Here is a 22,077-nt window from a genome sequence, read left to right as displayed (position 1 = left end):
AGAGGCAGGTGTATTTCTGAGTTCAAGGCCAGCCTTGTCTACAAAGCAAGCTCTAGGACATCTAGGGCTACACAGAAAACCTGTCCTTTTTTTTTTTTTTTTTTTTTTTGAGACAGGGTTTCTCTCTGTAGTTTTGTAGACCAGGCTGGCCTCAAACTCACAGAGATCTGCCTGCCTCTGCCTCTGCCTCTCAAGTACTGTGATTAAAGGTGTGTGCTGCCACTGCCTGGCTAGAAAACTTGTCTTGAAAAACAAAAGCAAAAAGACCCAGGGCTAAATGCAGGCAAGCACCGTATCAACTGGGATATATTCCCAGACCTAACTCCTGCCTTCACCTCCCATTTCACTGTAAGGAACACTGGGGTTACAGATGTGTGGGGCCATGCCTGGCTTTACATGGGTTCAAGAGATTTGAACTCAGATCCTCATGCCTCCACTGAACCACTTCCCTAGCCCTCTATTACCATTATTTTTAATGAATATTAAACAGGCTTTAAAGAATGTGTAGCCCCATTGGCCAAAATGCCCATCACTGGCATTTTCTTCTCTGGTGTGTCAATCTGCTTCTATAAGGGAAGCTCCAGTGTCTGAAACAGGAACTGTGTGAGCCAGTTATGCCTCACACCAGTCCCCGATGGAGTCAACACGATCTGTGTTCCTAATAGCCCTGGAAACTGAAAACCATTCAAGGTGGGGCCTGGCCAGCAGGACCTGACCTGGGGCTCTGCTCCTTGCCTGCCCAGGGTCAAGCTCCGAGGGTTTCCTGCCAGGCTGCGGGGAGAGGTCTGGGTATAGGCCTGATGGACTGGAAACTTACCCATTTGCCCCGATTTAATGTTTAACGGGCCCCTTCCCTCACAGTGTCTGGGAGGGGAGCCGGGTCCAGGCTGGGCTTGGGGCAGCAGATAGTATCTGTCTGTGCTCAATGTTTCGGAGATATGCTCCATGCCGGGTTGGGCACACCTGATAGACTTGGAATCTACAGGGGCACCTGGGACCTTGCCAGGACCCCCACCTCCCAATGAGGCTTCCTATTTCTCAGGCAGACAGAGGCTGTGGCATCCAGCCAAATGTTCTGGCTGAGGCAGGCGACTCCAGGGGTAGAGCCGTGCCCTGGACTCTGTGGGATAAGGGCCTCTCTGACTGCTCAGGGCTTGGCCACAGGACTTACCTTAGTGGCAAGTGCCACATCCAGGTGGGACTGTTGATAGACCGTGTCTGGTCCCACTTTGCTGCCGTGGCTGAGAGCCTGCTGTTTCAAGAAGGGAGCTGCTTTCTCTAGCTCAGGTCTGACAATGATGTCTATTTCATCCACATGGCGTACGCCAGGGTGAGGGACAACAAACATCTATCACTGGCACATCAAGATTCAGGAAGAGGGAATGGTTCCAATTCTGGATCACAGCTCTGTCATCCCCCGTCGTCCCCCCCCCCCCCCCAGCTCAACTGGTCATGCCTGCTATCTGAGCCACTTGTCACCTCCACACAAAGCTGACAATACCTGTCAGGACAAAGGGAGACACTGCCTACTTAGAATGTAAGGCACCTTGCAAGAGGAGAGAAAGAAGTACCAGGCAGCCAGCAGGAAGGCAAGCCTGCCTGGCTAGCCTGTACTTTCTTTGTAATCCCCACAGCACCATTGGGAGGTCAGAGTATTAGTGTTCATGTATGTCAAGGAGGGGGCCAAGTTTTCAAGGTTGCAGTTAGGATGTGGCAGGATGCAGCTTAGAATTTGGCAGTCTGACTCTAGGATTGATGACTTTGGATATACATCATGAAGTCTGGGATTTGGGACTCCCTCCCTCCCTTCCCCTTCCCTTCCTTCATCCCCTCTCCCTCTTTTCCTCCCTCCCCTCCCTCCTTCCTTTCCTCCTACTCCTTTTTCCTTTTCCCAAGCTCCTATTTGTATCAGGCACCAAATGGCCAGATGGTGATCTACCTGGGATTCAGGAAACAAGCTAGACTGGCATGGGCTTACTTGGGCAGCAATAGAACACAGGGGACAGAGGGATACAGGGACCTCAGCTGGGTATTCATTCTGCACCCCCCTGTGCTTAACCCTGGTAGCATGGTGGCACTCCCCTCCAGGAAGTGACTAATGCTACAGTAACATCTCCCATACTTGCCTGAGCACAACAGCTGCCCAGGGGATATGGTAAAAGTACACATTTCCAGGCCCTACTATAGAGCTATAGAAACAGTCAAGTGCAGGTTTTGGAAATCTGTGTTTGTCTGAGACAGATCTTGCTGTGTAGCCCAGGCTGGCACTGCACACATAGTTTTCTCTTGCCTTAGACCCCCCAAGTGCAGGGATTACAGGCATGCACCGCCATGCTCAGCCTGCCTGTGTGTTTCTATGCACCCAGGATTTTCCCAATTAGGCAAGTTGGTGAACTAGGATGGATAAGAAGAGACTAGGATCTGGAGAACTTGGGTTTGAGGTTCAATTCTAATCCTTGCTACATAGTACCTTCGTCTTCTATTCTATAAAATGAGGACATAACCCTTTTGGGATTGGCCTGCCATCCAAGGGGATAAAAAATGAAGACAGCCTCTTTCCATCCCCATGGGATGAGTTTTTGCCCTCCACGGGCAGAAACCCCAAGCTTACCATCTCCCTTCTCACCCTCTCCAGCCTTACAGGGCGTGATGTCCTGACACCCTTCCCAGGCCTGGGCACAGCGGCAGCCCCGGCACAGGCTGGTGCCCACCTGAAGCAGTGTGATCTGCTGAAGCTGTCTCGGCGGCAGAAGCAGCTCTGCAGAAGGGAGCCTGGGCTGGCCGAGACCCTGAGGGATGCAGCACACCTGGGGCTGCTGGAATGCCAGTTCCAGTTCAGACAGGAGCGCTGGAACTGCAGCCTGGAGGGGAGGACTGGCCTGCTGCAGAGAGGTGAGGAGGACAGCGGGGAGGACGTTGAGGGAGGAGAACAAGGAAAGCCAGCATGAAAGGAGGGAGGAAGAGGGCTGGCGGGAGGTTGTAGGTGGTGAGGTGGCTATACCCAGCCCTCATTGTGCTGACTGTCCGGGCACAGTCCCAAGTGAGAAGAGAGCTGGGGAGTTAGTAAGGTCTGTTAAAGGCCAGTGGTTTGAGAGGACAGAGGAGCAAAGATAACACAAGAGAGGAAAAGACACGGCATTCCTGGAAGAGATGATAGAGGAGGTGGGTGGCCCCAACCACCTACTAAGTGGTCCAGATGTGCAAGTCAGGCAGATTCCTTTGTCCACAGGCTCATGTGTCACCCTTCATCATGTCCGTTGATGCGTCATTCCCTACTTCCCTTCCCACCTGCCTCCCCCTGCTTCCTCATCCTTCTCCAGCCCTGTCCATCTACTGAGTATCCTCAGAGGCTCACAATAAGCCAGGCACTACCAAGGGCCAGAGGCACAGGCTGAGTGTGGCCAAGTTGCCCTTGGAAAGTGCAACTTCTAGAAAGAGAAAACAGATCGTAGTATGACTCCATGTCATGCAGAAGGAACATAGGCACTTTTACTTGTTGGTGTTATTTGTTTTGGAAGACTATGTCTCTGTAGCCCAGGCTGACTTGGAACTCACTATTTGACTTATTTCAAATGCTCAACAATCATCCTGCCTCAATCTCCCAATGCTGGAATTGTAGGTGTGAGCCACTCACCTTGCTTAGATTTCCAGTGGGGAATTTTACAAAAATGTAGTGGCCAGCCCCACTGTAGGCCAGCTGCTCTCTATCGAAGGGAGGGTCTGAGACAGAGCTGGTGGCCTGCTTCCCTTTCTTTTCAGCTGTCACCAGTGCCCCAGATACACCGAGAGCAGAGGACTTGGGGAGGCATGATTGGATCACCCTCCAATGTGAGCACAGTGGTTGTTCCAGCACTGGGTGGTTGTCAGACAGGACCCCCAAGACCATTCTGTCTTTGGGTCACCTACAGATGGTGGCAGAGGACATTTGAGAGACATTAGACAGCTTAGGAATCCATAGAAACAGATTGTCCAACTTGTCACAAAAGTACTTCGAGTCAGGATGTCTATTTAGCTTTAGCCTGGTCCTGTCCCAGGTGCCCAAGTCCCTTTTTGCATAAGTTACTGACATTAGCAGTCCTGTCCTGATGCCCTCTGAGATCTGGGCACACATACTTCACAGTAAATCTAGAGGTTGCTTAAGGGGCAGCTTTTAGTCTGAGCCTGAGGGCAGGTAACAGGGGAAGGCCTTCCACAGCTGTGTCCCTAGGTTCCCAGTCCCTTACCCTACCCACTATCTGCCCCACGTACCTCCTACCTTCAAAGGGCTGCAGATGGTTTCTGAGCTTCCTCTCCTCCTACACAGGCTTCAAGGAGACAGCTTTCCTGTATGCTGTGTCTGCAGCTGCCCTCACACATGCGCTGGCCCGGGCCTGCAGTGCAGGGCGCATGGAGCGTTGCACCTGCGATGACTCTCCAGGCCTGGAGAGCAGGCAGGCCTGGCAATGGGGTGTGTGTGGTGATAACCTGAAGTACAGCACCAAGTTCCTAAGCAACTTCCTGGGGCCCAAGAGAGGAAGCAAGGACCTACGAGCCCGAGCTGATGCCCACAACACCCATGTGGGCATCAAGGTGAGTGAATCCCCTCCCTATTGTCCGAAGTGCCATGCTAGGCATGGTACAGAGGTAGGGAGCAAGATGTTCGGGAGGTCAGTGCCCTAGCCCTAACACACAGATGTTCCAAGATGAGCTTCAGACCCCTAAGTGAACCTTCTCTGCACATTACTGGGCACTGAGGGCACACACTCCTAGGCATCATGACAACAGAGCCAGGCTTGGCACCATACTCTGATAAAGAGGTGTTTGGAAAGAAGTCTCCATTCCAGCAACAAGGCTAGCATCGTTTGATGACTTCGATATGACAACCCCCAGGTCTCCTCTGTTTTGTAAGTAGAAGAGAAAGGAGGCCCAGAGAGGGGAGGGACTTAGCCTGGGACACCCAGTCATGAGAGAGCTGAGAGCAGCGAGTCTCTATGTCTACTGGAGCAAGAAGGCAGGGGGATCAAGAGCTTCAGTTCTCTTAGGAAACCAGGATGCTGTGTTCAGTTGTGCAGACTGTACACTCCACAAGGACTCTGGGCCAAGTGGAGGAGCTGCCGGGTGAGATCTGGCCCATACTGCCTTCGCCCAGGAGTGCATTGCCTAGAGGAAGGGAAACTTTTTCCTAGTACACACAAAGGTACTTTGAGGGTCTTAGATCACTGTGACTCTGGTCCTGTTTGTCACCTTCACATACGTCTTCCTGCTTTTTCATTCTCTTGACACTCCTTGGCAGAACCGGCATGGTGGGGCAGACTTAGACCACTGACAGGCCTCTGCTCTGACCTTCTCTGCAGGCTGTGAAGAGTGGCCTGAGAACAACCTGTAAGTGCCATGGTGTGTCAGGCTCCTGTGCTGTGCGTACCTGTTGGAAGCAGCTCTCCCCATTTCGAGAGACTGGCCAGGTGCTGAAGCTACGCTATGACACGGCCGTCAAGGTATCCAGTGCCACCAATGAGGCTTTGGGCCGTCTGGAGCTGTGGGTGCCCGCTAAGCCAGGTGGGCCTGCCAAGGGCCTAACACCTCGCCCTGGGGACCTGGTCTACATGGAAGATTCTCCCAGCTTCTGCCGGCCCAGCAAGTACTCTCCGGGCACGGCAGGCAGAGTGTGTTCTCGGGATGCAAGCTGCAGCAGCCTGTGCTGTGGGCGAGGCTATGACACCCAGAGCCGCATGGTGGCTTTCTCCTGCCACTGCCAGGTGCAGTGGTGCTGCTATGTGGAGTGCCAGCAGTGTGCGCAGCAAGAGCTTGTGTATACCTGCAAGCGCTAGGCCTCGGCCGGATGGGACTGTGGTACTGCCAGGACTCCCGTGGCACAGGACTCCGGCAAGCACCTATCTGCAAATGCATGTGCCATGCACAAGAGCGTGCCACTCATCTCTCACCCCCAACTGATCGCTGGCCCTCCTTCTGCCTTCATCATCATTCAGCAGAGAGAAACAAAGCCCCGTCTCTGAGTCCCATGATCACCAACCTGGCTGAGGACTTGGGGCAGATCAGACTGAGAAGAGAAGACCAGGGGAGGGCAGGGATGATGCTATGCCAGAGATGCTTCCCATCCCAAGGCCAACAAAAGCTGGGAGGATATGGAGGAGGAAGGCAGAGCCAGCTGGAGTGGGGCGGGGGGCATCCAACTGAGCATGGCCAACCTGTTGTGGTATCCCCACTCTGGTGGCAGAGAGCTCTGGGTGCCACATGCCTGCCCTGCTTTGGGAGGGGGTGTGCTTTGCACACTGGAGACTGTCCGAGATGTTTATTGGGAGCAAGGAAAGCTTTTTAGGCTTGGGTGGATCAGGTCACCTGAAGTCTTGTGTCCTGGTACTCAAGGCTGCCTCCTTGTCTCCTTGTCTTGAGAGCTGCCATCCAGCTCTGCTCAGTGAGACCCCCTAATGCATCTAAGAAGGGTGCAGGAGCCAGTCTTCATGGTTGAGTGGTGGAGACAGGGGCCCTTTCTCTTTTCCTTGGTGGCCAAAGGAATCTTTAATCACAGCCCAGAGGAGGAGAGGCAGTGTCCTGATGCATGGAAGAGATATGGCAGGCTGTATTAAAACACCGCTCTGGAGTGTGTTCTGCCAGTTCCCTTTGACCGGGGTCTCCCTGAGCTGCGAGGCCCGCACGCATGTTAGTAACACTTGTGAAGAATGGTTGGCTCATGAGCCATGTGTCTGCTTACTTCCCTGCTCTCAGGATGCAGACGCTGGCTTTTGCCCTGGCTGAGTCTTTGCTAAGCCTCTCTCCTCAGTGACCCCATTCCTTTACTAATGGCCCCTTCACTTGGGCTCCTACCGGGAGGAGTAGAATGACTGCTGATGGACCAAGTAGGCATTTTTAATGTCTCCTGACAAGGCCCCTGAAAAAGGAGAGAAGCCAGTGCCCAGGTACAGGCCCACACAGATGCACACACACACACAGCCTAGCCAGGCATAGGCTTCCCATGGAGCAGTGCACATCTCTCCAGCCTAGGACACTGGGGTCACTCTGCTGGAGTTCTGCATGCTTCCCCAGGGCAGGACCCAAGACCAGCAGGGAGGAAATGACCTCCTTTGGGAAGCCTTTGGCCACTTGGCTGGCTGTGCGGCTCCCTCCTACCCCCACCCGCCCGCTCCTTCCTCTCTGAACCCTGTCAGGGTTACTATCCTTCTGCAGGAACAGGAAGCTTTGGAATCAGTGGGTGCTCAGCAAACACTGACCATGACAGCTCCAGGAAGGAGGCTCTATGGGCCAGAAGGGGCCACCCTATCTTCAGTGGCTCAGGGCAGCATGAGGATACTGGAAGGATCTTTGATGGTAGGAGCTCCAAGAAGAGCCACAGTGACCTGAGACCCTCCCCTGGAATGACTTTGCTGACCAAAGAAGCCCACCGCTAGCTTCCTATTTTCCTGCTGAAGGTTGACTTGTTCCTTGGTAGCCTAAGGCATCCTTCTCCTGTGTGACCTTGTTCCTTGGTTACCTACTCTCTGTGACCACTACTCTGCCTGGAGGCTATACAGGCAAGAAGGGAGCCGGAAACAACTTGGGGACTAGGACACTCTGACCTACAACCATACCACCTGTACCCTGACTCTATGGTCAGGAGGGCAGGGGTGCAGAAGGGTCAAAGTCGGACTTGAAGCCTAGGCTGTGGCTGGCTGTTAACACTGATGCCCTAGCCCCCAGTCTGACCCTCTCCCTCCCTTCTTTCTTTCTCCAAGGCCCCTTTCTTTCTGTTCCCCTAACATCCCACCCCAGTTATGCTGGGGCCCCTCAGACTGGAACTTTAAGGGAGATGTTCACAGGGTATTTCTGCCTACCTCATACATATAGTTTTTAGAAAATAATTTATATAGCTAAGATATATGGGAAAGTATTTATGTTATTTATATAGCTTCTCTATTTCTTGGGCACCACATGTGGGGTTCAACGTGTTTACCCAGAAGCCTCTGGGGAAACACAACTGAGTCTTCCAGGGGCGCTCACGGAGCTGGATACCAGGTAGCTGAGGGAGGTCACAGTTCCTGTGTCTCATGGAAGACTGTCTTGGAGCTTGGGAGTACACATCCGTCCTGAGATGAGCTCTGTGAAACTGAGCAGGGTCTTTCTTGTGAGGTCTGTGGATTCCCTGTCTCTGGGCCCCAGGAGGCCTTTCTGCTCTGTCCAAAGGGTTTTGCTCATAAAGGACAAAAAGAATGGGCACTTTCCAATTTTAGAAACACTCTTCTCTTCACTCTCCCTTGATTTCTCCATTTTCCCTGTAAGGTTAGGTTAGATGAGGCCAAAGTACTCTATCCATTTTCCAAATTTGGCCCAGAGATAGAGGCCTGTGCTCAAAGTCACATGAAGAGAACAATGAGTGAATATTGACTTGAACATGCCCCAATAACTGGGGGAGTGGACCTCCTCCAAACCTAAGAGCCAAAGCCACTAATCTCACCCTGAACCTAGAAACTAAGGGAGGTCCTTGCTATGTGTGACCTTTGTCTTCCCCCCTGGACAACATGCTAGTTTCTCCAGCAAGCTGAGTCTCATATCTCAGGACTGGGACTTCCTGAGAAGCCTGGAGAGACAAAGACTCCATGGAGGTCATTTTTGGGGGGTCCTGCAGCACACATCACCCAAGATATAGTTTCCAGCCCCTTCCAGCCCAGAGATGAGTTTTGTTTGCTTTCTTTCATGTTTTTGCCTTTGAAAATGAATTATTTCCCACTGGGCTTTGAAAATCAGTTGCACTGGCAAATGGGACTGGCATCCTGATAGGCTGCCAGCATTGGGAGCCACACCAGACAGAATGCATGGGACCCCCTCTTATCCCAGAGTCCCCTGCCCTTCCTCAAGTCATACATGCTCCCATCTGGCTTTCATGGGCATGCAGAACCTGTCTCCTGGCCTGCATATAGCCAGATGTTCTGACACCCGCTGTTGGCAGATGGATGACCACACAGACTGTGCCAGCCCTGAAGATCATGTCTTTCTTTCCAGTGTCATCTCAACAGCCACGAACTGCCAGTACTTCCCCTCTGAGCACATTTGAGAACGACAATGGAAGCCCTACTTTTTTAATGCTGTCACACACTTAAGAGCCAGTCCCAGCTTCATGAGGCTGACGTGCTGGAGAGAAGAAAGCTAACAAACCAATAAACTATGCACTGGGTATTTGTGCTTCCTTTTTCATTGGTGTGTGTGTGTGTGTGTGTGTGTGTGTGTGTGTGTGTGTGAGAGAGAGAGAGAGAGAGAGAGAGAGAGAGAGAGAGAGAGAGAGAGAGAGAGAGAGAGAGAGAGAGAACACTCATGCATGCATGCAAACACATGTGGAGATTCTAGAAGATATCCTTCCCTTTTGTTTTGTTTGATAGGTTCTTTCACTGGCCTGGGGCTCACCAAGTAGTCCGGGCTTGCTGGCCTCCCCAATGCTGGAATTACCAGTGTGCACCACCACCAAGCCTGGCTTTTTAATGTGGGTTCTGGTAGTTGAATTCAGGTCTTGGATTTGCAAGACAAACACTGTACTGACTGGACCATCTCCCCAGTCCCAATTGTATTCTTTTTGTCTTGGTTTGCTGCAGTATCTTGCCCAGGAGATGCTGTCGCCTGCCCTGGCTAAGGAATAAAGGTTGAGAGATAGGAATGCTCATGGCCACCAGCAGGCAGCAATGCCAGGCTGGACACAGATCTGCCAGGCTCCAGGGGTCTTTTCCTCCTAACATTTCCATGTCTCCTCTGGGGTAGGTAGTGCAGGAACACACCCCTTGTTGTGAATTCTGGGTAAACTGAGACTTAGAGTAAGGCCATCATCCAACGAAGGTTGCCCATCAAATCAGACCAGGCTGAACACATTTGCAGAGGCCCCAGCTCTGCGGCCTGGGCCACGAGGAGGATAGAGTGTAAAGCGAAGTGGGAGCCTTCAGGAAGCATAGCCAGGAACAAACAAGAAGTAAGGCCACGCAATGGGCTGGGCCCTTTCTGCATCAGCTCCATACGCCCAGCTTCAGGTGCACTGCTCTCTGCACACGCTGCAACGCCATCACCTCCTGGGGATCCGGTACAAGGGAGGTGGAAGCAGCTAGTAGGGGCAAGGGGAGCAAACAGTCCTCTTCTCCCAGCTCAGACCTGCCCTGTCCCAGCTCTTCAGCCCCGCTGAAGGCTACATTGTCTCACCTGGGGTCCTCAGGGAGGGAGACAGCCCTGAGGGTACCCGTGTTTCCCCCTGTATCCCGTTCTAACATGTTTGAGGCCCTGTGCTCTTGGGCATGGATTCCAGCTGGTTCTGAGCAAATGACAGAAGGCTCCTCACACGGTAGCAGGCTTCAGTTTGTGCAGGGCTTTATCGTCTTTCTCACTTGAGCCCCACCTGACACACGGCCTCTTCCCTTCTCAACAGCCAGGGGAAGCGAGGCTGGAATGGTTACCGGGTGTACAGAGATCTGGCCCTTCTGCCAACAGGCAGACCCAAGCCTCTTTGTCAACTGTATCCTTTCTGCCCCACGTTGTGGAATTGGGGTGCATGATGTGAAATTCCCAAAGCTTCAATAAAGAAATTATGTTAAATATAAAACAAAGCACTTAGTCTTGGCTGGGGAGATGGCTCAGTGAGTAACAGCATTTGCTGTGCAAGCATGAGGACCCAAGCTCTAATCCTTAGATTCTACTTGAAAACTAGACATGGCTGCATGTGCCTGAAACCCCAGTACTGGGGGTTGGGGTGGGAACAGGAGATAGGCAGATCCTGGAGTTTGCCGTCCAGCTAGCCTAGCTGAATGGTGATTCTGTTTCAGCAAAAGACCTATCTTAAAACAACAAGCTGAAGAGAGTGATAAAGAAAGACTGCCAATGTTCCCCTATGATCTACACACACACACACACACACACACACACACACACACACACACACACCCCAAAACAAATAAATACACAGATAAACACACGCATACCCCTTTGTGTGCGCTTGTGTATGTGTGTCTGTTTGCATATTATTTGTGAATTTACAATGATACTCCCCTAAAACCAACAACAGAAGCCCAAGCCATCATCACATCTGAGAGTTGTGATGCCATCTGGGATACCATCTATGCTCACTCATTTTTTAGCTGGACCTCAAATGCCCCATTCCTGGGTACACTCACGACTCAGGCATTGCACTGAGAGTGGTGCTTCTGCAGCCTTGTACTCTAGAATACACTCCCTGCCTGCTTCTCAGTGACACTGGTAATTCATTCACGTCTCAACACTCAAGCTGCGTGTCTCCATCGCTCAACTGCGGTTTGTGATTGTCTCCTAAACCATGATCCAGGCTAACATTTTCCATGAAGCTGTGCGGGTGGTGTGTGCCCTTCCCTGTCCGCGTTGTCAGTGACTACACGCAGATCCATGACTGGCGACGTTCACTCTCGTCCCTTGACTATGTGGCTTCTGCCAGAGCTCCCTGTGAGAAGCCACTATTTTCCCTTTGAAGTTTACAGCTCCTCTGTGGAGAGGCAGATCAAGACTGTGGGACTATTTGGTTGCCTCGTAACATTTTTCAAAAATTACATTATTGTGGATGGAGAGATAGCGTAGTGATTAAAAGCACTTGCTTTTACAGAGGACCTGGGTTTGGTTCCCAGCAGTCATATAGAACAGTTCACACCAACCTTTAACCCCAGCTCCAGGGGATCCAACACATCTCTGGCCTCGGAGGGTACTGGCATGCATATCGTGCACATACATACAAGCAAGCACACATGCATACATATAAATAAACATAAATCATTAGGATTACACATATGTATCTGTGTGTAGTGTGACAGATATATGTGTAGGCCAGAAGGCCACTTGCCTTAGGAATGCAGAGATGGCTGAGCTAAAGCCTGGAGCACCAGAAAGGGCACCGGGGAGCTGCAAGCACTCAACATGGTTGATAGCACCTTCCTCTCTCCTCTGCACACTTGCAGAGCCCAGGCTGACTCCCTCCTAAGTGTCTTAGTCCACGCACCTCTCATCCTCCCTAAATGCCCAGAGGCTATGAGGCCCATGTTCCTCCCCAGCTTTCTCAGGCCCGTTAGTTCGTTTATGCTGGAGCTGGCACAGGGGAACGAAGCCAGACCCCCATACACACACCAGCTTTCACCCCAAAGAGTGGCTGGTTGAGAGGTAAGGGCTAGTCAGATGCATGGCAGATCGGGCCCAGTGTCGGGATTCCTGCCTCGCTGTCTGAACAAGTCCAGGACGGCCAAGGCCCTGGAGAGTAACGGTAGCCCCAGGTCTCACCAGCCTTCCTCAGCAACCCCTCCCATGGCTGACAGCCTCTAATCTCAGCTGTCTTCATGCAGCCACGCAGCCAGCCCGCTGAGCCTGGGGTCACCTGACGCCGACACATTTTAATTCACAAACTGATTTCTGCTTGTTGGCAACATGTCATTTCTGAAATTGCTTTCTCTGCCCAGAGGCGGGACTGTCAGAGCAGGGCAGGTGTGGCAGTGGTGCCGCCCCCACCCCGCCCCCACCCCAAGTTCAGGAAGGATTAAGTGGGGGACATACATAAGATCCCCAAGCTCAGCTTCTCATGTTTCTCCAAGAACGGAGGGGGGCGAGGGAGTGGGGATGGGGGACGCTGGGGACCGGCCTCTGCTTGGCTCGGCTCTCCAGCTGGAAGACAGAGGCCTGTAGTTCTGCCCGTGAAGAAGCTTGGTGGCTCCTGCTGCTGTTAGCAGCAACAGGAGGTGACTTTGCGCATGCTCTGCACAGATACCAAGCACCTCGCAAGGTTCCTCGCTGGTGCATTATCATGTTTGCATAGTGTGGTAACCCTCCAAGTTGGTACCATCCCTACCTCGAAGCTGAGAAAACTGGTCTCCGATCATTCGCCTGAGGTCACCCAGCAAGATTGTGACAAGGAGGCCAGGTAGTAGTGGCGAACACCTTTAATCTCAGCACTCAGGAGGCAGAGGCAGGCGGATCTCTGTGAGTTCAAGGCCAGCCTGGTCTACAAAGTGAGTTCCAGGACACCCAGGGCTACACAGAGTAATTCTGTCTCAAAAAACAAAACAAAAAAGAAAAAGGGTGGTGGGGAGAGGGAGAGAGAGAAAAGAGGAAACTAGAGGAACACTAGAGGCCACCTGCTTCTGTATTCGACTCACGTCTTGGCTTAAGGGTCTCCAGTGAAATGTACCTACTTCCATGACAGTCCCCATCTCTGCAGCCTGTCTTTTAAAAAAATTATTATTATCATTTATTTGTATGCATGCTTTATGAATATGCACATGTGTGATGATGCATGTGAAGGTCGGAGGTCAACATCTTATCTTCCTCAGTTGTCCTCCGTTTTATTTTTTTCATTTTCATGTGTGTGTGAGGGGGCGTGTGCGTGAGAGGGCATGTATGTGGATGAGCATGCACAGATATTCACTTGCACGTGGAGGCCCAAACCTCGCTGATTCCACTGGGCTGACTGGAATCCTCCTGTCTCCATTTCCCCAGAGCTGAAGCCTATCTTTTATTTTATTTTTAAAATTTATTTATTTATCTTGTTTTTTTTGAGACAGGGTTTCTCTGTGTAGTCCTGTCTGTCCTGGAACTCACGCTGTAGACCAGGTTGACCTCGAACTCACAGAGATCCATCTGCCTCTGCCTCCTGAGTAGCTGGGATTAAAGGCGTGTGCCACCACTGCCTGTCTGCAGCCTATCTTTTATATTTCCTTAGCATTCTGCACATGTCTCCATTAGAATTTGTCTCTCTGGCATTCTTTGTTGCAATGGATGAACGACTGGAAAGACAAACGCACAGGTGAAGGTGTATGACACTTCTCCATGCTGTCCTCCTCCCCATTTCTTCTCCATGCTGTCCTCCTCCCCATTTCTCCATGCTGTCCTCCCCATTTCTCCATGCTGTCCTCCTCCCCATTTCTCCATGCTGTCCTCCTCCCCATTTCTCCTCCATACTGTCCTCCTCCCCATTTCTCCATGCTGTCCTCCTCCCCATTTCTTCTCCATGCTGTCCTCCTCCCCATTTCTCCTCCATGCTGTCCTCCTCCCCATTTCTCCATGCTGTCCTCCTCCCCATTTCTCCATGCTGTCCTCCTCCCCATTTCTCCTCCATGCTGTCCTCCTCCCCATTTCTCCATGCTGTCCTCCTCCCCATTTCTTCTCCATGCTGTCCTCCCCATTTTTTCTCCATGCTGTCCTCCTCCCCATTTCTCCATGCTGTCCTCCTCCCCATTTCTCCTCCATGCTGTCCTCCTCCCCATTTCTCCATGCTGTCCTCCTCCCCATTTTTTTCTCCATGCTGTCCTCCTCCCCATTTCTCCATGCTGTCCTCCTCCCCATTTCTCCATGCTGTCCTCCTCCCCATTTCTCCATGCTGTCCTCCTCCCCATTTCTCCTCCATGCTGTCCTCCTCCCCATTTCTCCATGCTGTCCTCCTCCCCATTTCTTCTCCATGCTGTCCTCCTCCCCATTTCTCCATGCTGTCCTCCTCCCCATTTTTTCTCCATGCTGTCCTCCTCCCCATTTCTCCATGCTGTCCTCCTCCCCATTTCTCCATGCTGTCCTCCTCCCCATTTTTTCTCCATGCTGTCCTCCTCCCCATTTCTCCATGCTGTCCTCCTCCCCATTTCTCCATGCTGTCCTCCTCCCCATTTCTTCTCCATGCTGTCCTCCTCCCCATTTCTTCTCTATGCTGTCCTCCTCCCCATTTCTCCATGCTGTCCTCCTCCCCATTTTTTTCTCCATGCTGTCCTCCTCCCCATTTCTCCATGCTGTCCTCCTCCCCATTTCTCCATGCTGTCCTCCTCCCCATTTCTCCTCCATGCTGTCCTCCTCCCCATTTCTCCCTCAGCAGCACCCAGGCCAAGCAGACTTCCTGTTATAGCTGACACCTTGTCCCAGCCTGACATGCTGGCTCCTCACTGCCCATGTTCCCTGCCCTACTGTCTCCTCCCTTTCCTTCCCTTCGCTCCCTCTTGCCTCCTTCTCCAGCACCAGGAGCAAGGCCAGGCCAAAGCTTGAGTTGGGAGTTCCCACACTGGGGTGCGGGTGGCACTGTGGAAAATATCTTGCTGGGCCCCTGGCAGGGATGGCACACAGGCGAAGGCATCTTCCCAGGTTATCTCTGCTTCTCAGCATTTCTGCCTCCCTAGGACTATCAGCTCCTTGCTGCCACTTCCTTCAGTCCTTCAGAGGACCCACAGAAAGGTGTACTTACTACATGGCTCAGGACAGAGCTAATCTGGAGGCTAGAGGAAGAGGTTGCCTTCATCCCATTGCTTACCTGCTTACCCGAACTGGTATTGAGTCTTAGTATTAATCCCGAGCTTTGGCAGCTGTGTCTCCATGCACACAGACCTGGCCAGGAAGTGGTTAAGCTAGAGAAGGCGTCACAGATTCATAGACCACCACATAGCCGGAAAGGGAGGCCCTGAGGGTGCTTGGCTGCAGCAATGGCATCTTTAGTGCCATGTTGGGTTGCTGCTGAAATGGGATGTGGACTGGGGGGCCCAGAGGCCTTTGGTGACATGATTTTCTATTTCTTGACACATGGCTCTTCGCATTACAGTAATTAACGAAGGGCACTGTGGATGTTCCCAATTTAAAAGTCACTCTTGACAAATGGAATCAGAGGGGCTGGAGAGATGGCTCAGAAGTTGAGAGCATTGACTGCTCTTCCAGAGAACCCGGGTTCAACTCCCAGCACCCACATGGAGGCTCACAATTGCTTGTACCTCCAGTTTCAGGTGATCTTCTGACACCTTCACACAGATGTATATGCAGGCTAATGAGTGCACATGAAATAAAATTAATTAATTAAAAAAAGAAAAATGAAATCAGAGTCCAGTTCACACAGGATGATCAAATGTCCCAGAAGAAGGGACAGGGTTTTTTTGTTTGTTTGTTTTTTTTTTTTTGAGACATGGTTTCTCTGTGTAACAGGCTGTCCTGGAGTTCACTCTGTAGACCAGACTGGCCTTGAATTTAGTGATCTGCCTGTCTCTGCCTCCCGAGCGCTGGGACTATAGGTGTGCTCCACCACACCCAGCTGGTAGGTTTAATGATCAGATAAGTAGTCCCCAGCGAACAGAGACTTGGAAGTTAGACGGAGTGAGGCACATAAGTTACTTTCTCACATCTTCAGATCTCTCCCACATCTCAGGAAGCCAGGCTAGTTTTGAATAGGCATTACAGCTGAGGCTAGACTTACAGGGATGCTCTGTAGTCCCTACCCTCGATACTTCTCTACGTGGGTCTATCAGATAGGTGGCTGAGTAAGTGGATGGAAACATGACACACGGTATGTTTATTGTGTGCTGGGTATGAGGGATGAGGCTGTTAATGAGACGGTCACAATTCCTTCTCATGAAGGGCAGAGACGATAAACAAGTCATGGCTATCCAGTGTAATCAAACTGACAGCCTGCCACCTGGGGCAACAGAGCTCTGGCTGGGGAAGAGGTAGGCAGATCCTCGGCTTTTGCTGTGCTCCTTGTCATTGCATTTGAATCACAAGCTATGTGAATGTATTGCATACCATACCATAAAATAAAGTAATAAAAACAAAGTTTGAGCCGGGTGTTGGTGGCGCACGCCTTTAATCCCAGCACTCGGGAGGCAGAGGCAGGTGGATCTCTGTGAGTTCGAGGCCAACCTGGTCTACAGAGTGAGTTCCAGGACAGGCTCCAAAACAATACAGAGAAACCCTGTCTCGAAAAACCCCAAAATACAACAAAAAAACCCCGAAGTTTGATGAGTTGTTTTTTCTCATTCTGTCCTTGAACTCATGATCTTTCTGCCTCAGCCTGCTGAGTTCTGGGGTTAGAGGCATGTACGGTGAATTATAGCCAAGGGAGAAAAGAGGGGGCTACGGGAACACTGCTGGGGAATTGGGATGCAGACTTGGCCTAGGGATGTCAGAATAGGATCCCAGAGGTTCAAGGGCCCAGGTGCTGCCTGAAGCTGTAGGAGCTACTGGCTTGACAGGAAGCTAGCTGGGGGGGGGGGGGGGGGGGGGAGAAGCGGGAGGCTGTGGAAGGTCATGGCACAGGGGGTCGCCAGGGGATTAGAGAGCTTTCCTCAAAAGTGTCCAGCACAGAGAATGTCCTTCATGTATGGCCGGTGCTGTTGTGATTCACCAGTTACAGCTTCTGTCATTGGCAGTGGCTGGGGGGAAGCTGCAGGGGGCCCAAATGCTGTGGGGTCAATTCCACTGACACATTTCTGGTGCCAGATCTCCCATCGCAGTGTAGCATGGACACTTTCCACCCATGTACCCCTTGCTCAGGGAGGCAGAGAGGAGGTCAGGCTGTCCTTGTCAGGGAACTTCCAGTCGATCTAAAACAGTGGTCCATCAAACAAGAGACCAAAACCTTAGTCATGTGATTGCCCATCTGCTGTCATAGACATGAAACCTCCCCATGCCAGGTAGGAGCAGAACCACGCTGCTGCAGGCCTGACAAGTAGCCATGAATATCAGTTTCTGGGTAGAGGAAAGGCTCTTGGCACCGTGAAAAATGCTTTCCATGAACTAATTCTGCCAGTCACCTACCGGGAGCACCATACTACAGTCATCTCCAGGAGCACCATATTACAATCACTATCTCCACTTTACAGATAAGGAAACCGAGGCATGTAAAAGTGGAGGGATCACCATGAGCTCACACTTTCAGGCTTTGGCTTTCCCAGCTCCCTCATGGAGCGTTCCCTACAGCAGGAAGGGAAGCATTCCTTTTCCCCCAGTAGAGAGCTAAGCGTCACAAGAGTTAATCAGGGTCCTGGGCTTAGAGCCCCCCAGCTTTGCGAAGTCAGTAAGAAGTCAGCCAGATGGTTAGGAGGTCCTGTTGGGTCCCTGTGTCTTGATGTCTCTGACATTTATAAAACATGGGAGTGGACACTCACACCTACAGCATTCACATTGCATCGGCTAGTGCAATGCCTTCAAACAGAGCTAGGCACATGGTCCTCTGTAGCCAAGCATCTCAGCTGCTATTATTTGTATCATCGCTGGACGTCTAGAAGTGTGATGGGTGGGAGAGTGCCATTCCTTACAGAGTAGGGTCCCTTCCCCTCTTGGATCACTATCTCTAGGCTGTGACCATGTTCGTGCAGTTGGTAAACATGTACACTCCCTTCTTGGAATCAAGTGAATGTCGTGTCTTAACCTACAATTCCATCCTAGCCTTTAGGAGTCAGCCAACTCTCAGTGACCATGGCCTCTAGATCCTGGTGGTTAGATGGAATTCTGATCCCTAAATGACTAAATGAGACTTCTGACCTCTGCCTTCCAAAAGGTTAATTGAGACCTCTGACCCCTATGTTCCTGACCCCAGGAGTCATACTTAGCTGTGGCTTGGAAGGGCATCTTTTCTTTCCTTCTAGTACCTGAGGTAGGGGCTCCATCTAGCCCTTCTTTCAGCCCATCTTGGTTCTGAATGAGTGCACTGCTTGGGGTTGGGGAAATGGCTCAGTGAGAAAAAGACGTGCTATGTGCAGGAAGATTGGAGTTTGGTTCCAAAGCACTCATGTGAGAACTGGGCAGGGTGTTTGTTCGTAACTCCAGTGCTGGGCACAGGAGAGACGTGGATCCCTGAAGTGACCATCCGGCCACTTCCAGCTGAATGGATGCGCCCCAAGTTCAAAGAGAGACTCTGTTGAAAATAAGGTGGAGACAGATTGAAGAGAAAGATACTGGCAGTGACTTCCCACACAGACATGTGCACCGCCCCCCCCAGCGCATTTCCTTGAGTCCCGAGAGGGACCTTTGTTTTTGACTGTGTGTGAGCAGCCAGCCCACAGCCTTGACACCTGAGTCGTCATTCTTTATTGTTGGGTCCCTCTGTCTTGATTTCTCTGCCATTTATAAAACATGGGAGTGGACACTAACACCTACAGCATTCACATTGTATCCCTAGTGCAGCGACTTCAAACAAAGCCAGACACACATCTTCGCTAGCCAAGCATCTCAGCTGCTATTATTTCCATTGTCGCTGGGATCACCAGATGTAGTAGCCACAGCCCTGCCTGCATTTCCACACCCCGAGGCCTTGCCTCGTCCCCAAGGCTGCTGTTGTGTCTCTTTGTCCCTCATCCCTCCTCCATCTTTCTCCCCCTCCCTCCCTGCCTATCCCTGCTGCTCCTGCGGCCTTTTGCTGGCTAATAATGCCGCTGTCAGTTCAGATTAGAGCCCATTACGTTCCTTCATCTCAGCTTAACATTTTTGTGGTTTCCTATCTTTGCCTAAAGAGCTCCACGAGGAGCAGGGGCTGCCCAGCTGGAGGGTGATCCGAGAGGAAGAATGCAGATCTGTGAGTTCCCCTAGTGTAGAGGCCCCCAGCCTTCCTAGAGCTGTGACCCTTTAATACAGTTGTGGTGACCTCCAACCATAAAACTATTTTTTTGCTGCTACTTTATTACTGTAATTTTGCTACTGTTATGAATCACAATGTAAATATTTTTGGAGATAGAGGGTTGGCAAAGGGGTTGTGACCCACAGGTTGAGAACCACGGCAATGATGGGCTTCCCAATGCTAGCAGGGACTGTCCTGGGGGAGAAGGAGAGCAGACCCTCCACAGAAGGCAAACAACAAGTAGGCTGACCACAGGAAGCGAGAGCCCCTGGGACTGCAGCATCGTGGCCCAGAGTCCCAGGCAGTACCCTACTGGGGACCATGTTTGGAACATTCAGTCTGAAAGGAGTCACAGGTTGTGGAATTCTGCCTTAGAGAGACTCTCGGCACAGCCAGTCCCTGAGCTGAGGCTGTTTCTTGAAGACACAGATGTGACATCTCTGTTGGACAATTTCTCCTCCCCTCAGTGAGTCCTGCCACAAGTCTGCCTTCCTCAGGTCCAAGCTTCAAGAATCTTGCTATGGGATCCAGGGCAAATAGACCAGTTGGCAAAGTACTTGCTTCATAAGTGTGATTCCCAGAAACCACACGAGAAGCCAGGCACAGTGGCACAAGCTTGTAATCCCAGTGATGGGGAGGTAGACACAGGAGGGTCCCAGGACTTGCTAGTCACCGGTCTATCTGAATTAGATAGACTCTTTCTCAGAAACAAACAGATAAAAAGACACGTGGTAGCCAAGTAATGGAAGAGATTGCACTCTGGCCTCCACGGGCACATAGACGCGTGTGTACACGAACATGTATAGAGGCACACAGCTTTGCTAGCCTTAGCTTCCCTAAGTAGCCCTGGGAAAGAGCTCAGAGGAAGAGATGAAAGTGGAAGAATAGCAGTGAGGGCAGGGGAAGACAAGTTATCATTGCCGCAAACGCTCCAGGGGGTCACCGGCCTCTTCTTAAAATGTATGTCCTGACACAAGAGTTCCTCTGTGTGTACGTAGACCAGCCTGGTCTTGAACTCACAGACGTCTTCCTGCCTCTGCCTCCCCAGTGCTGGGATTAAAGGTGTGTACCACCACTGCCTGACTTAAAAAACATGTCTTTAAGATGTATGTGAATGAGTGTTTTATCTATGTGTATGTTCGTGGCTCTCAGAGATTGATCTGTGTATCACCATTTTTACAGGTTTAGGAAATGTAACACAGAAAAATGCCACACCCTGCCCAAAGTCGCAAGCTAGAAAGGGAAGTGGGTACTCCATGTAGGCCTCTCAAATCTCTCCCGTCTCAAGACATCCGTTCAGTTGAGCTTCCATGTACAGAGAACAAAGAAATGACCTGCTTGAGATGTGTCCTCTGCCACCCACCCTGATGGCCATGCATCCAGAAACATCATTGGAAAGGCGGAGTCTAACCCTATCACAAGAGGTACTCTTTCTCTGTGCCCTGATCATGTGATCCGGAGGACTCCTCTCTGCAGGGACTTCAGAGAACCCAGAGTTCGGTTGCAAACCAAATAACACCTGTTTCTACTGACGTTCCCACCAGGCCTCAGAGTCTCAAAGTCCCCTTCTACTCTCCTTTCTGAGGAGCTATTGGCAACCAGTAGCTGTTGGGGAAGGGAGGATCCTTCTTATTTGAGGGTGTGGCCACTGATAGGTGTCTCATGCTCTAGTGGACAGTCTCACACCCATGTACATATGGGCAATACTACTTAGTGGTGGGGTTTTTGTTTTTTGTTTGTTTCCTTTGTTTTGTAAAGAAGAGAGCATGAAGCTAGGAGAGATGGGTGGAGAAGAAAACCCCAGAGTAGCCAGACGAAGACGAGAGAGGGTGTGGGGGGATAGATATGTGTACGAAATTCTCAAAGAATGAGCTAATTTTTTCTTTTTAAGTTCTGGCCTGTGGTTGGAAGCCCCAAATCATCAACTGGTGCAGAAGCCCAGGCTTCTTCCAGAGGCTCCGAGAGAGGTTGACCCAATGGTCAGCAAGACAACAGCAGAGCTTTCAAAAGAGCTGGGTTGGCCAGGCAGGACTTGGGTTCCCAGCAGAGTCAACATTAAGAGCCTCTATAGATGTAGAAATGTCTTAATCTCTCTGGTGCTCTCTTTCTTTCTCCCTCTCCCTCTCTCAAATCTCAGGCTGGCCTTGAACTGTCTGTTTAGCACGGATGACCCTGAACTTCTTAGTCTCTGCTTCTACCTCCCAGACTCTGGGATTATAGGCAAGTACCACTACTCCTGGTCCATTGTGAAGTGGAGCAGCAAATCCAGAACTTTGTTATGACAGGTAGGCCCGCTACCAACTGAACTACACCCCAGCCCTTGGTGGACATCTTCACTGAGTACACAACGAAGACTAATTCAGTTGGGCTATCATATCCATCAGCCTTCCATGGACAGCCCAGTGTCCACCTCCACACTGAAAGCTTAAAATAATACCCACCCTCATGCATTCTCTTGTTTTGTTTTCATTTAAAAAAATGAAACAGGGTCTCACTTGTAGATTTGGCTAGTCTGAAATTTGCTATGGAGACCAGGCTAGCCTCAGATTCACAGAGATCTTTCTTCCCCTGACTCCCTGAGTGCTGGGACCAAAGGAGAACTGACTGTCACTCATCATGGCTGGTAAGCCCTCATAAGGTGGAGAAGGCTTGCCCTGCCCTCTTAACCATCTCATCCACACAAACAACACTCACTGAGAGGCTAGTGTCCACAAACAATGCTGGGTTGTAATGGTATAACAACATCTCCTGGCCTTGAC

The 22,077-nt window shown here is 51.2% G+C and overlaps 1 protein-coding gene across 1 annotated transcript; it reads left to right on the top strand.

Annotated features, from left to right (window-relative positions):
• The first annotated feature begins 945 nt into the window (after positions 1-945).
• Positions 946-9,165, top strand: Wnt9b (Wnt family member 9B). The gene is made up of 4 exons (XM_040748066.1): positions 946-952; positions 2,497-2,892; positions 4,304-4,569; positions 5,334-9,165. Exons 1-4 carry the CDS (start codon positions 946-948, stop codon positions 5,805-5,807), a joined length of 1,143 nt encoding a protein of 380 aa, XP_040604000.1. The 3' UTR covers positions 5,808-9,165.
• The last annotated feature ends 12,912 nt before the right edge of the window (positions 9,166-22,077 follow it).

This window comes from Mesocricetus auratus, unplaced genomic scaffold, assembly GCF_017639785.1.
Source record: "Mesocricetus auratus isolate SY011 unplaced genomic scaffold, BCM_Maur_2.0 Super-Scaffold_100007, whole genome shotgun sequence".
NCBI classification, from domain to species: Eukaryota; Metazoa; Chordata; class Mammalia; order Rodentia; family Cricetidae; genus Mesocricetus; species Mesocricetus auratus.
The sequence above is the reverse complement of the archived record's forward strand: the minus strand, read 5'-3'. Positions and strand labels throughout refer to the sequence as shown.